Source organism: Myxocyprinus asiaticus, chromosome 36, assembly GCF_019703515.2.
Source record: "Myxocyprinus asiaticus isolate MX2 ecotype Aquarium Trade chromosome 36, UBuf_Myxa_2, whole genome shotgun sequence".
Classification (NCBI taxonomy): Eukaryota; Metazoa; Chordata; class Actinopteri; order Cypriniformes; family Catostomidae; genus Myxocyprinus; species Myxocyprinus asiaticus.
The window spans coordinates 34,431,940-34,447,980 of NC_059379.1; the positions used below are offsets into that span (position 1 = coordinate 34,431,940).

General features: G+C 40.4%; 1 protein-coding gene across 1 annotated transcript in view; it reads left to right on the forward strand.

Annotated features, from left to right (window-relative positions):
- Nucleotides 1-16,041, forward strand: part of LOC127426735 (protein bicaudal C homolog 1-like) — a 159,269-nt gene that overhangs the window by 90,009 nt on the left and 53,219 nt on the right. The window contains exons 4-5 of the mRNA XM_051673721.1: nucleotides 10,225-10,304; nucleotides 13,480-13,638. Coding sequence (XP_051529681.1) covers nucleotides 10,225-10,304; nucleotides 13,480-13,638 — 239 coding nt within the window. The remainder of the gene's footprint in view (nucleotides 1-10,224; nucleotides 10,305-13,479; nucleotides 13,639-16,041) is intronic.

A 16,041-nucleotide genomic window follows, 5' to 3' on the forward strand; every position in this document is an offset into this window, starting at 1 on the left:
TGTTTAAGGATGCCACTTAGGGTGTCTTCCCATTAGCACTTTTGTGTGCACCCGAGTTCGAATGACGTCAAAATTTGGTTTGTTTGGGTGGTGTGAACGCTGTTTTCCGAACTCTGGGTGCGCACCCGCAAACCGCACCCGAGTCCGCTTGAAAAGGTGGTCTGGGGTACGGTTCATGTGAAATCCACTGCGGTTCACTGCTGACGTGAACGCAATTGTACCAAATTGTGGAAGTGAACCGCTAATTATGACGTATAATTTGCATGCTCCTGATCGCAATTATTATGGTTTAATGCATTTCTCATACCTGCTTACGTCCAAATAAATCACCTTCAGAGAGCAGCTCACATTCTTCACATCTCTTGCAATGCATCTGCAGGCTCGCGGCTGACAAACGCTAATATTCTTCACATCATTGCACATTAAATGCATCCGTGGCAGACAAACATATCTGACATTTTGTGCATGTAAAAATTTGGTGGTAAATCCAAAGAGATGAATACTTCAATAACACAGTGAAGCTGTTGTCTTCTTGAGTTGTTGTCTAGTTACAGTGGTAAAGAGCTGCCACTGCCTCACATTGATGACGTTATCGGACCGTGGGACCCAAAAAATATGATGTGAACAGAGCAGGGGCAGGAGGAGGGGGGAGAAAACGAACTCGGGTTCGGTCCAAGCAGTCGAACCAATTGTGAAAGCACCCCTAGTGGAACAGCAAACCTAAAACCATTAGACTAAGCATTGAGCTAAACATCTAAACATAATCATGTGGCTCCATGGATAACGGAAAATTATTTTTCCTCGGCAAGACTTATTCACCAAATAATTAAAATTCTGTCATTATTTTACCCTCATGTCATTCTAAATCAGTTTGATTTTCTTTCTTCTTCTGAACACAACAGAAGTTATTTTACCAAACAACAAAAGTATACAGTGAAAAGGGGCTGTTCAGTTTAAATGACCGTAAAAGTATAATAAAATTAGTCCATGCGACTCGTGAGTCTTGTAAATTCAACAACAGTTGAACATTTCCCCAGAAGAGAAAGACAGTAATTTAAAAAAGTTATATGTTTATTAACTAATTTAAGTTAAAGCTTTAAGTTTAAGACTAAATTATAAGTTAATTTACTCTACAGTAACACAGAGATGGCCTCAAAGCTAACAAACATGGACTAAAAGCCAAAAAAACCCTTTTAACACTCTTTTAAACTTTAGATATCAGAAAAACTTGTCTTATTAACATTTCCCAGCAGTTACACTGTTGTAGATACTCAGTTATTTTCTCTCACAGTGGCAGCACTGCAAGAATTTGCGGCTCCCTCAGCACATGATAAAATTCACTGTGGGCATTTCCAAGCATCTCTGCTGGGAGGCCATAATACGTCGTGGCCCCCAACAGCATGCTCCATTTAACTCACGCCACCCCCTTGTGTGGATAAATAGCTCTCTGAGAAGCTCAGCCTCCCTACCTTAAAAACACTGTAAAAACATTTCAGAGGATCTTGATCACAAAACAAAACACTTTATATTAGCAACACTAGCATAGACCAAAGCTATACTGTTGATTAACCAGTAGCAGTCAAACAGATGCTTTCCTCAGGAGTCAGATCTATGTTCATATGAATTATAATTTGAATTAATGGATTTGCTGTATTGAGCTTGTTTGTTGCTTTTTAGCCATTTTATTTATGTATTTATTTATTTTCTTTTTCTTTTTTTATTTTTTTTGCAATCCACTGATGCATTTGAAATTATCTGAGAGGAATTCATTTAAACAGATGTGTTTAACACAATCGGCCCAGTGTGTAATACTTATCAAAGCCAGCTGTGGAAAGAGGTGCACGAGTTGTGTAGATGTTTTAGCATTCTTTGATGGAGCTATATTTAAAGGCTGCAGTGTGTTAAACCTGAAACATGCTCTACACAAATACACAAACATTTCTAGCAGCACCAGTTCGATTATGTCAGGTTCTGAAATGTGTCTGACCACAATTTATAATGCAACTTAAAGGGATAGTTCATCCAAAAATGAAAATTCTCTCATTATTTACTCACCCTCATGATATCCCAGGTGTGTATGACTTTCTTTCTTCACCAGAACACATTTGAAGAAAAACAGAAAAATATCTTAGCTCAGTAGGTCCTTAAAATGCAAGTGAATGGAGATTGATGCTCCAGAAATCACAGATATTCAGCATAAACTTCATCCATACAACACTACTGTAGCTGTTAAATTAATGTCTTCTAAAGCGACACGATCATTTTTGGTGTGAAAAAGATAAATATTTAAGTACTTTTTTTTATACTCTAAATCATGCTTCTGGACGGCAGCGGTATGCGCATGTGACGTAATCGTATTGGCATTCGAAACACGCAAGAACTGACTCACGTGCATCACAGCCGGAAGAGCAGTGCTGTTTACAAGTGAGAAGGAGGAACGCTGTACAGAAGCTTCATTGATTTTGGTTTAGATCTGTATTTATCTGTTTCTTTACTCACAATAGTGCGTTTGTGTGCTCATCCTGGATGTCTCAACCTAGTGGAGAAAGTGAGATTACCCATGGCAACGCGAATACGTCACACAAGAGACCGCTTGTACTCCACCCTCTCGTGAAGCATTGGATTTTAGTTAAAAAGTACTTAAATATTTATCTTTTTTGCACCAAAAGTGATTGTGTTGCTTTAGAAGACATTAACCGCTGGATGAATATGAATATGAATCAATGACGTTTGTGCTGACTGTCTGTGATTTTTGGAGCATCAAAGAGAAATCTCCATTCACTTGGATTTTAAGGACCTACTGAGCTAAGATTTTTTTTACAATTTTCTTCAAATGTGTTCTGGTGAAGAAGGAAAGTCATACATACCTGGGATATCATAAGGGTGAGTAAATAATGAGAGAATTTTCATTTTTTAAGTACACGTTGTATTCTCAGTTTTGCCACAAGGGGTGCTATAACGGATACAGTGTTAGCGAGTAGTTAACTAAAAGTAGCAACGCTATTAACTTAACTACATTTTTCAGTAGCGTGACAATAGTTTCGCTAGTTTTACAATAGAGTAGCTTTTTAAGCTACATTTCCCAATGAGTAGCGCTGTAGTGTCAGAATACGCTGTATTTGTCAAATTGTATTGCGAACACAGCAATGGAGCCGATGGAGTAATCAATGCGCTCACCTAAACCGTCCTCTATCGCTTATGTAGTGCTGAGAAAACTAAATAATTTAAGTGAATTGGTTCTTTTGGACAGTTCATGTAAATGAACTGGTTAAAATAAACAATCACTTATTTTTAGCATTGGGAAATCCGATTGCTTAAAGGGACTTAAAGAAATATTTTTGGTTCAATACAAGTTAAGCTCAATCGACAGCATTTGTGACATAATGTTGATTACCACAAAATGTATTTAGATTTGTCCATCCTTTTCTTTAAAAAAAGCAAACAATTTTTGTTTTCTTTTGCTTCTAATGCACAATTTTGATGTTTTGCACATAATCATAGCCAGGGATGGCAGTATTGCAGATACATGTATTTGAAATACAAAATACTATTTTGTACTTTGTATTTTAAAGTTTAAAAAAAAAAAAAATCAAATGTAATTTGTACCTAAATACATTTGGTATTTATAAAGAAGTTTGGTATTTGTGTATTTTCAAAAAAATGTTATTATTTGTATATTGTGTTGTGTGTAATTATGTGTATATTAGATTTTAAATTGTGTTGTGTAAATCTGATGCTTATTGTAAATTGGTATATGTCTCATCACTGTCACGACTACTATGTTGCTCGGAACTGCACCAAAGAATTTCACACACTGTTGCACTTGTGTATATGGTTGTGTGACAATAAAAGTGATTTGATTTGATTTGATAATTGTTTTTAATTGATTGCCTTATATTACATAACGTTTACAAATAAGTACTGTGACAGTGCCATGGTACAATGATGGCATCAGATGGTACTTTGATATAAACCATTACCATAGTTTATATCAGGTGTTATGTCCAAAAACATGGTAACACAAATATACCTAAATACATTTGGTATTTATAAAGAAGTTTGGTATTTGTGTATTTTCAAAATTTCCTTTAACAACTAGTTCAGGCATGCCCCCCCCATAGATATACATATGTAGATGCCTTATTCGGCTGGTTCAGATACATCAACTGTGGTGCAATCTTGGAACGGTCAACAAGGAGAACTGTTTGAATGCAAGTGAATGGACAAAAGCCTCAGACCACTGCATAAACTGCTTTTGGTGGAAACAGTTCATCAGGTAATGAATTGACTGACTGGGTGCTAATTTTCAGTATGTTTTCCATGAAATATTCATTTGTAGTGGACAGTTTGCTACAAAAAATTAAATCATCTAAAATATTGCCCAATGTTTATGGAAAATCAGATAATCTGAAAGTTGGCTGAAAAAGACTCCAGACTGTTACAGACTGTACAGTGTCTGTCAGTTTACTTTCATGTGTTGACAGATGGCTCTTGACCTTTCCAATATGGCAGATGCGCTGATGTATCACGCTCCATAGGAACAGCTGCTCATAAGGTATCTATGTACACTGATCAGCCACAACATTAAAACCACTGGCAGGTGGAGTGAATAACTTTTATTATCTTGTTACAATATATTAGGCAGCAAGTGAACAATCAGTTCTTGAATTTCATGTGTTGGAAGCAGGAAAAATGGACAAGTGTAAGGATCTGAGGGACTTTGACAAGGGCCAAATTGTGATGGCTAGATGACTGGGTCAGAGCATCTCCAAAATGGCAGGTCTTGTGTGGTGTTCTCAGTAGGCAGTGGTTAGTATCTACCAAAAGTGGTCCAAGGAGGGACAACCTGTGAATCGGCGACAGGGTCATGGGTGCCCAAAGCTCATTGATGTGCGTGGGGAGCGAAGGCTAGCCCGTCTAGTCCGATCCCACAGAAGAGCTACTGTAGCACAAATGGCTGAAAAACGTATTGCTGGCCATGATAGAAAGGTGTCAGAACACACAGTGCATCGCAGCTTGCTGCATATGGGGCTGCGTAGCCGCAGACCGGTCAGAGTGCCCATGCCCATGTTTTCTTTTAGATCATGTGGACAGCCGGGTGCTTGTGCGTCATTTTCCTGGGGAAGATATGGCAGCAGGATGCACCATGGGAAGAAGGCAGGCCGGCGGATGCAGTGTGATGCTCTGGGCAATGTTCTGCTGGGAAACCTTGGGTCCTGGCCTTCATGTGGATGTTACTTTGACACGTACCACCTACCTAAAGATTGTTGCAGACCATGTACACCCCTTCATGGCAACAGTAATCCCTGATGGCAGTGGCCTCTTTCAGCAGTATAATGCGCCCTACCACACTGCAAATACTGTTTAGGAATGATTGACTTGGCCTCCAAATTACCCAGATCTCAATATGATTGAGCATCTATGGGATGTGCTGGACCAACAAGTCCGATCCATGGAGGCCCCATCTCGCAACTTACAGGACTAAAAGGATCTGCTGCTAACGTCTTGGTGCCAGATAGCACAGATGGATCAGAGCTGTTTTGGCGGAATGAGGGGGACCTACACGATATTAGGCAGGTGGTTTTAATGTTGTGGCTGATCTTTGCCACAGTCTGCAGATGTCAGAGAGAAAGGCTCCATCTAGCATTGGGTGAGAACATTTTCTGCATTTCTGCAAGGAAATATGGATTAACATAAGGTGAGGATGTGATGGTTGATTCTACTTGTTGTAAAAAACATAATAATTGCTGACAACTGTTATTTTATTTCCATTAAAAAATTAAGGCTTAAGTAGCTCAGCAAGTAAAGACACTGACTACCACACCTGGAGTCACAAGTTCGAATCCAGGGCGTGCTGAGTGACTCCAGTCAGGCTTCCTAAGCAACCAGTTGGCCCGGTTGCTAGGGTGGGTAGAGTCACATTGGGTTAACCTCCTCTTGGTCGCTATAATGTGGTTCTCGCTGTCGGTGGGGCACGTGGTGAGTTGTGCGTGTATACTGCGGAGAATAGCGTGAAGCCTCCACATGCTCTAGATCTCCGCGGTAACGCGCTCAACAAGCCACATGATAAGATGCGTGGATTGACGGTCTCAGACGCAGAGGCAACTGAGATTCGTCCTCCACCACCCGGATTGAGGCGAGTCACTACGCCACCACGAGGACCTAGAGCGCATTGGGAATTGGGCATGCCAAATTGAGGAAAAAAAGGGGAGAAAATCCCCCCCCCCAAAAAAAAATTAAGGTACCTGTGATACTTCTCACCAGCTAGTGCAATGTGTGTCTACAGTGAAGAAATCAAAACTAGTCAGCAGCCAGCTAGCGAGCTAGTCGTTTGCCAGTTCACTAGCTTTCATTAGATTGATCGCTAGCTAACAAGCTAAAATGGAACATCATTCAGATTTGCCTTCAGTTAATATGAAAAGGAGCACTGGCAAGGGGAAAATAGCGTTAGCACTAGCACTGGACATTAGCGAAAGCTAGTCAGTTTTGCTAGCTAATCGGTTGTTGGTGTTAGCAACTGCTTGTGTATTTACTAGCTAGTCAAATGTGTAAAGCATTACTCCTTACTATATAGCAAGAAAAGTAGCCACTGTTTTACACGTGATTTATTTAATAGGGTTCGACACAAGTAATAGCAGGCTGCAGTGTAACCTGGACAGAAATACATTTAGAAATGGCTGCTATTTGGCATTTTGTACTACGTAAGGATGTAATCATGTACCTTGTTATATATAATTTTATATATACTATATATACTATGTTTTATTGTATAATATGTATTCTATATTGTGTGTATTGTATACTGTACATTGTATGTTATTATTTGTATATTGTGTTGTGTGTAATTATGTGTATATTAGATTTTAAATTGTGTTGTGTAAATCTGATGCTTATTGTAAATTGGTATATGTCTCATCACTGTCACGACTACTATGTTGCTCGGAACTGCACCAAAGAATTTCACACACTGTTGCACTTGTGTATATGGTTGTGTGACAATAAAAGTGATTTGATTTGATAATTGTTTTTAATTGATTGCCTTATATTACATAACGTTTACAAATAAGTACTGTGACAGTGCCATGGTACAATGATGGCATCAGATGGTACTTTGATATAAACCATTACCATAGTTTATATCAGGTGTTATGTCCAAAAACATGGTAACACATACAGTACCTTGCCATAAAAACATGGCAATACTTCATAGGAACTATTGAAGCTTTCATATGACTGCAATGCAAAACATTCTGTTATATGATATAAATACATAAGACCTCAGCACTAGACCTGCATATTTTATTGATTATTTTCCATAACAAATGTCAATTCTTTGAATTATAGTACATATTTTTGGAATATTTTGACTGTAAGTCCACCAGATTCTGTTGCATTGAAAGAAAATGTAATGTTTGTTACTGAATTAAAGGGGTCAGTGTAAATATTTGATGGATTTTGGAAGTACATGAACACAAAATATATGTACTGTATATGCAACTTACATTTTGTTACCGTAAAAGGATCAACGTGAGACTTTTATGTTACTCTTTGCATTCAGAATAAATCCAGATAGATTTCAGCCTAATAGTGATACTTCATTGAATGGCCAATTTTGTATTTTGTATTTTGTAATGTATTTTGTGTATTTTATTTTGATAAATTTTTTCCACACATTATTTGTTATTTTAAACTAAGGTATTTTGTATTTTTATGTATTTGTGCCCATCACTGATCATAGCTTTGAACACCATCCACACCAGCATTGTTTCACTCAGTGTGCAATGAACATATTCAATTGCACTGTTTTCACCACTCTTGTAAATCCAAACCCAAGGGGATGCCACTCAAAACTGGTGAGGTGAACAAGTAATCGCCAACGTGGAAGTTGAGAGATCCCAATCATAGGTGTAATCCTACAACTGCTAAACCACACTGGATTGGCCCCTTTATATGAAACAAGCATTGTATGCAATTATATTCCTGTTTCTCCCCTAACACCACAGTATAAACTGTAAAACCTCGAGTGAGCACTTGGGCTTGACCACAGAAAATGGTCACATTACATGCAATTTTGTCTAAGGCTAGTCTTACTGTAGTGGCTAACTGTAAACGTTCGGTGTGGAATGCCATTGGAGCCAGGCTGGAGTGATTTCCTCCCGCAATGTCCGTCCAATCAGGTCGAATGGATGTTTTGCAGGATTTTGTGGTGGAGGAATTTGCTTCCACTTGGGACAGCGATTTAGCGTGGCATTTTACTCATTCCCTCTGGCATGAAAAGCTCTCATCACGAGTTTTCTTAAATCTCCGGATCTGCAGCCGTAGCACGGAAAGGCAGACATTTAGCATTGCATCTGGAGCCTTGAGTTTGTCTTCACCCTTTGCGGAGAGTAAAATGTACGGCTTGCCTTGTCTTGTGGGTTGCTCCAGATTCTCTGTCTGACTAGCTTGCTGCTAAAAGTGTGTGAGTTCATGAGCACTAGTTGCTATTGTTGTTATATGCTAACTATCTACTATCCTGCAGAAAAGACATCATTGCTGGTAACCAGTATTTGTTTTGTTTTGGATGTTGGTGTGCTGGTTTCCCTACCAGGCTTCTTAACTAGCACAACCAGCAAACCCAGAAGGACCATGTTGATTAACAACCTTCACCAGCTAAGTTTTGTTGGTCAACACCATGGCTATGCTAGTCTGCCAGCTAGACAAGTATGAAACCAGTATAAACCAGCCAGCACATGTTTTTGGATTAGTCTGCCTGGAAACAAATTTGTATTTACAAGGTACAGGGTTAAAACAGTGAGCACTTTTTAGGAAGAACTAATAGAAAAATCTAAGGTTCTGACAAACTTGCCGCAAATTTGCTGCAGACTTGCCGCAAATGTCCCATTCATTATTTTCACACGCAAATGAGCTTGTGATTCGACGCTAAATGTTTGCCAGAGGTTTGCAGCTCTTCACCAGTAGTAGTAAACCTGCAGCAAACCTTTGGAGACAATGAATAGTTTGCCTCAACGCTCATTTGATTGTGAAAATAATGAGAGGCAAATTTGTGGCAAGTTTGCAGAAAGTTTGCAGGGTGGATTTGCCAAATTTAGTCTGGTTAATGGCATCAAATTGTTGAAAAATATTCAGTGTTGTGTTTGAGCCACTTAGTAGCAAGTAAACTAGATATTCATGAGCAGAACTTGTCTGTGAAATAATTAGCATTAATTTCTTTTGAATTAACTGATTACAAACTCTACACACATTTTCCACAACTTTTTCTGGCAACCTGGTCTCATAGAATCACATTTCTATATCTACATCTTTGCAAAATGATTTTTACGTGGCTTTTTTCTTCATATCATGGTAGTTTCCTGGTGAAATTAACTCTAGAGGTGCTATAACAACAATGACTTTTATTCACTTTCACACAAATCACGTTTAGGTTTAAAGTTTAGGTAGGGAGGAAGGATTCGTTGATTTAAAACTCGATAGAGGATAGACATTTCACCTCAGAACTGCTGCGATACATGTAAGGAACCACGTAATATCATTTCGCAAAAATATCAGCACAGACACGTAGTTTTCATGAGGTCATACTGGTTTGCTGAGAGTCTGTGCCATTTTTTAATATTTTTTTTGCGTGTCAGTCTATTATTGTTGTATAATCTATTTTAGATAAACCTTTGGTTGCTATGTCGGTAAAACAGTTTCTTCCTGTCTAAATGGGCGGTTCTTGGCTCATTAAAACTTAGAATAAGAATAAGTTGCAATGTGGACCAAACTTTATGCCAATTGTGAAAAGTCTGGCCACATGAGACTATGGAGAGATCTACTTCATGTTGGCATGAGAGGTTGGGAAAATGGATTAATACAGGGGAATTTGGGGAGTACTGCAGCACAATCAGGCTGTTTATGGTGTGGATGTGAATGAGTTGGAATGATACAAATGCTGTCTGGATTTATTTACCCATGAAGCACTGCATACAGATTTCTGCCTGCCACACGTGAACCCACCATGTTATCTTAACACATAATTTGTAAATGATTATATTATTGGTCATGAATGAATATGATAACTGGATTTTTACAGTACTTTTCCTGAAGAAAATGTGAGCGATCCTTGCCCATGCAAAACTTGCTTGAGTGTTCTGGTTGGGAGCTTGCCTTAACAAACACCACATATAATTATCTCCTGAAATTAGCATTATGACATGGCTTATACTATGCATTTCTGTCTTTCAGATCCACACATCAAAGTTAGCGGTAAGAGGGACCATGTGAAAGAAGCCAAGGAGAAGATAATGTCTGTCCTGGACACAAAGGTGAGCACATCAAGCCAGACTGGATGAGTCTTATTTGGTATAACATTGCCAAAATGCCTTATTTATCATCCCATTCAAACTCTACTACATGTGTTGAGTTTTAGCCCAGCTATGACATTTGAAGCTATTGAGCTTGAGGAACTATGAGCTACTGTATATGGAGGTCAGTTAATGGCTGCTCTCATAGCTATAGTGAATTAAACATCCCATCACAAATCTTATTGGATGAAAGGACTCATTGGTTTGTTCCTGTTAAAAGGAGTCCCAACCTTTGCCTGGTAGTCTCAGTTGACATCTGTTACATCTTTCCATTCAGCTTTAGAAAGGCTTTTCTAAGCCATATCAAAAGTTGAGGGAATGCTTTAAATGAATAAAGTTGCTTTGTAGTTTTAAACAAACCATCAGTGTGCTGAAGAGCATTCAGAAACACATATTCCAAAACACTGTTTTTTGAAAATAAGCTTAGTGATGCAATGTCTCGTTCCCCTCGTCTCAGGAAACCGAGTATGCGCATGATATGTTTATGTGTGTGACGTATATCTATCTATCTATCTATCTATCTATCTATCTATCTATCTATATATATATATATATATATATATATATATATTTCTGGAAAAAATTAAGAGACCACTGTATATATATACCGATCAGCCACAACATTAAAACCACTTGCCTAATATTGTTTAGGTCCCCCTCATGCCACCAAAACAGCGCCAATCCGCATCTCAGAATAGCATTCTTAGATGCTATTCTTCTCACCACAATTGTACAGAGCGGTTATCTGAGTTACTGCAGACTTTGTCAGTTCAACCTGTCTGGTCATTATCTGTTGACCTCTCTCATCAACAAGGCATTTCCGTCCACAGAACTGCCGCTCACTGGATGTTTTTTGTTTTTGGCACCATTCTGAGTAAATTCTAGAGACTGTTGTGCGTGAAAATCCCAGGAGATCAGCAGTTAAAGAAATATTCAGACCAGCCCATCTGGCATCAGCAATCATGCCATGGTCCAAATCACTGAGATCACATTTTCCCCCATTTTGATGGTTGATGTGAACATTAACTGAAGCTCCTGACCCATATCTGCATGATTTTATGCATTGCACTGCTGACACACGATTGGCTGATTAGATAATCACATGGATGATTGTTGGTGCCAGACGGCTGGTTTTAATATTTCTGTAACTGCTGATCTCCTGGGATTTTCACACAACAGTCTCTTGAATTTACTCCGAAATTACTCGGTTCCTTGAGACGAGGGGAACGAGACATTGCATCACTAAGCTGATGCATATGCAGAGTTTCCTTCTACATGACCTAGTTGAAACCTCTCTACAATAATGGCAATTCTAATATTGGCTATGGTGATTGAGCCCCACCCTTTTCGGCGCGAAGCTGTCTGCTATAATTGCAAACACTATTCCTCAGAATTTTCTGACTGAGGGACAAAGAGCACATTGCTCGCACCTCAAAGAACTTTGAGTCTTGTAGTGCAGCCAGATTATGCAATGTCTTGTTCCCCTCGTCTCAGGGAACCGAGGTTACGTACATAACCGAGACGTTGCCTTACGACTCAGTACACTTGACATTGCGTCACTAAGCTGATGCATATTGGGAAAAGATTTCCCATCATGGCACATTACACAACATTCCAGAGAGGAGACATGACGTTGCAGTCCCACGTTACGGCGACTGACATGAGTATACCGCAAGTGAATGAACCTCATGGTCAGCCAGGAGGGGAACACTCAGAATATATATATATGAACTATGGTCATATAGTATGGAGTAACCCCTTCATGAGCCCAGTCGGAAAGGAAGTTTATTTATAAGTGCCTGTAACTTTGGGAACACAGCGATCCGAATGCAGGCAGGTGTGTAAAGTGACAGGGAGCCCGTACTTAAAAAGAGGGGCATAAGTATATATTTGGCCAATAAAATAGCAAGTGCTCTAGACAGAGAATACTTGTTTTGAGAGAGACGTTATGTCTAGGTTGTAAAACCTTGCGAATGTGTTTTAAGAAGACCATCCTGCTGCAAAACATATGTCTTATAAGAACACACTGTTCGTCCATGCCCATTAAGAGGCCACACCTCTAGTTGAGTGTACTTTGACACCAATTGGGCAATTCTCACCCTGCGACTCGTAAGCCAGGGTGACCGTATCAACGATCCAGTGAGATCCCGTTCCCGTCGGCGTGGGGCTTACGCTGAGGCAGCTGCCATCGTTTGGGCCACGGCTTGCGTGACTTTACCAGCGGCTCAGCGGCAAAATGTGCCAGCTCTGAGGCAGCTGGTGTGGGGTTTTTAGCCGGGCATTGGCCTGAGACAGAGTGGGAGCAAGCTGGTTGTGATGAAGTACTGCTCTGTTTTGTCATAAAATGTCTCATAGCCTGTGAGTGTTGCTGAGTTATGACGTAAGCGCTGCAGGGAATCAGGAAGCTGAAGCAGCCTGGCGGAGTAAATGTTCGCCGGAACACTGCAGTGTAAGAGGAGAGTCTTCTCGTTCCCATGAAGATCCCGCCCACTTACTCATGTATGTCAGCGGTGAAGTAGTAGAGGGCTTAGACAAGAGATGAATGCGTAAATCTTAAAAATAGTCTAAAGTATTTGTTTGTATTGCGTTAACTAATTTGAACAAATACAACCTTGTTGTTAAGTCTTACCATATATATATATATATATATATATATATATATATATATATATATATATATATATATATACAGTGTTATTTTCAACTGTAAAAGTTCAACAAACAGGAATATTTTTCTCAGAATTTCAATTACTGACTAAAGTTTAATTTTATCATGTGTCTTTCTTGAAAAGAAAGGAAATTGGATTCAAGGCTGCCTACTGATTAAAGAATCACATTGACATTATATTAATTTGGCTCCTCTCAGTACATAAAAAAACTGATTTTTTGAACACCACTCTTGACATTTGAGGGAATTTCCTAAAATTGTTGATGTGAAAAGGGAAATAGTATACAGAGACAACTCTCTGAAGACTTGATGTAATGGAAAACTGACCTTGGCCATAGCTCATCTAATTCATGTCACTTGCAATGTTAATTAAAACAGTTCAGAGGGGATGTGTCTGTTTTTATGTATTTAGCATTTGTGCTTGCTATAGAACCACAACCAATACAATCCAACTCTTTGTCATCTCAGAGTAACCGTGTGACTCTAAAAATGGATGTCTCGCACACGGAGCATTCGCATGTCATCGGCAAAGGTGGAAACAACATCAAGAAGGTGATGGAGGACACAGGCTGTCACATCCACTTCCCCGACTCCAACCGCAATAACCAGGCTGAGAAGAGCAACCAGGTGTGATTCAGACTTACCCAACACTAACCATGTAGTCACTTACAAACAATGTTTCATGACCAGACAGGTGACTAAGGATCTTAATCGTGGTAGATGGCATATTTAAAGGTGCAATATGTAATATATGTACTGTACTAAAGCATAAAATTATCATAATATGTTATCAGAGATTTAGGATGCTAAGTTGAAATACTTCAGCTAATACTGAACTACTGGCTTCTCCGAAAACAATGCTACAGCCAGTATATTCTACTTTGAAATGTCCATTCCGGGCCAGAATTTCTGTTTGTGTTTTGGCCTGTGTGATCCCATCCACTGTCCATTTCCCAATAGTATTTCGACACCCCGGGTTACCAAATTTGAAACAAGTTAGCGGGAAAACACAGCGCGCTGCAGCCATGGAAGCCAGAAATACATCTAGCTAATATTGACAGAGTTATAAAAAATCCACATGAGCTGGTATATAATTTGCAAACTATAAAAACATTGCAATCATATAAATTAGCTGATCAACTTACAGTGTAAGGCTTGTCACTTGCCATTGTCAGTTTGCTCGTTCCTGTTGAGTGTCCTCAACCTGGCAACCCGCGTGAGCTTCAAAGCTGGAGCGGAGGGGGAGACTACTCTCTCCAATATTTTGAATTTGGACTGCAGTACCCATTTTAAACACTTGATGACTATGTTACATATTGCTCCTTTAACTCTTTGTCTTTGGAAACAAGGCTGTAAGGGATAGACAGTCCATTCAATTTCTAATATTGTTTAGAAAAATCAATCTCCACTTTTCCATGACCTTTCAAGTCATTTGTGATTCCTGGATAAGCATTTTTAAAAATAATTTTGTTTCAGACTGGTTCTCTAATGGATCACTCTACTTGATCTAACCCATACAAGTTGTGCTCAAAAGTTTGCATACCCTGGCAGAAATTGTGAGATGAATGCAGCATGTTATCAGAGAATACTGGCAGACAATTTGCATTCTTATGCACGAAAGCTGCGCATGGGACGCTCTTGGACTTTTCAGCATGACAATGACCCTAAGCACAAGGCCAAGTTGACCCTCCAGTGGTTAAAGCAGAAAAAGGTGAAGGTTCTGGAGTGGCCATCACAGTCTTCTGACCTTAATATCATCGAGCCACTCTGGGGAGATCTCAAACATGTGGTTCATGCAAGATGACCAAAGACTTTGCATGACCTGGAGGCATTTTGCCAAGACGAATGGGCAGCTATACCACCTGCAAGAATTTGGGGCCTCATAGACAACTATTACAAAAGACTGCACGCTGTCATCGATGCTAAAGAGGGCAATACACAGTATTAAGAATGTCCTGGTTACTTTCGTAACCTCCGTTCCCTGATGGAGGGAACGAGATGTTGTGTCGATGTAGTGACACAAGGGGTCCCTATACAAAACGCCACAACTAGCTGAACTGTGTTGCGTGAACTGGCGGTGTGTGACAGGCAGACTGCTGTGTGCCTCATAGCCAGAGCACCAGACCGTCACGTAACCTCCCCCAACGCTCTTATGAGCATCGAACGGTCCATCAGGAACAAGTCGACTGCCCAACTATAGGGACAGGCTAGCCCAGCCGAGGCCACTTTTCCCTTTCTTTTCTCCCCAAAAAGAGTGGAATTTGTTAACTGACTGGGAGCCATAAGTGTCTGCGTCGGGGGGTGTCCCTCCCAAGAGGAAGACACCGTGGAGACCACACCCCACCCAAAAGGGGGGGGGGATAATTTGAGTGGAATATGTCACATGGTCTTACCGAGTCTTGTCGGAAGTATGTCATCTGGAGAGGTCCCATGGTAGGTCCTACCCAAAGGGGGAGGAGTTTCTACAGAGCATGGCACCGGGGGCAGAGGGGCAGATGCAGTTTGCTATCAGGGAAACAATTTTGTGGAAGATATCACATGGGGTCTATTTTTTGCCTTTGGGGAACCAGCACATGTGGAGCACCAACCTCAGTACAGGGGCTCATTAGCGCACAAACTGGACCAGTCAGCGAGTTTCTCTGCAAACTCAACTGCCAGAGGGCTAAGGAGGAAAGACATCCAGGGATCACAGTCTTTGAACACAACAGGGAGTCAAGAGCGCACGTCTTCACCTCAAGGGAGGGGAAAAGCGCTATGCACAAGCGGTACACCTGGCCAGCTGTCCCGGAACTTACCTGCTTGTGCCTGCCAAGACACGGGATGAGACCGGCTCAACCCGGTGATTGTACAACCTCGCAAAGGTGTTGGTTGTTGCCCAGCCCACTGCTCTGCAGATGTCTGCCAAAGAGGCGCCACTGGCCAGGGCCCAGGAGGCCGCCACACTCCTGGTGGGGTGGGCTCATAATCCCTTGGGGGTGGGACATCCTGAGCCTGATATGCCACTGTGATGGCTTCGATGACTCAGTGGGC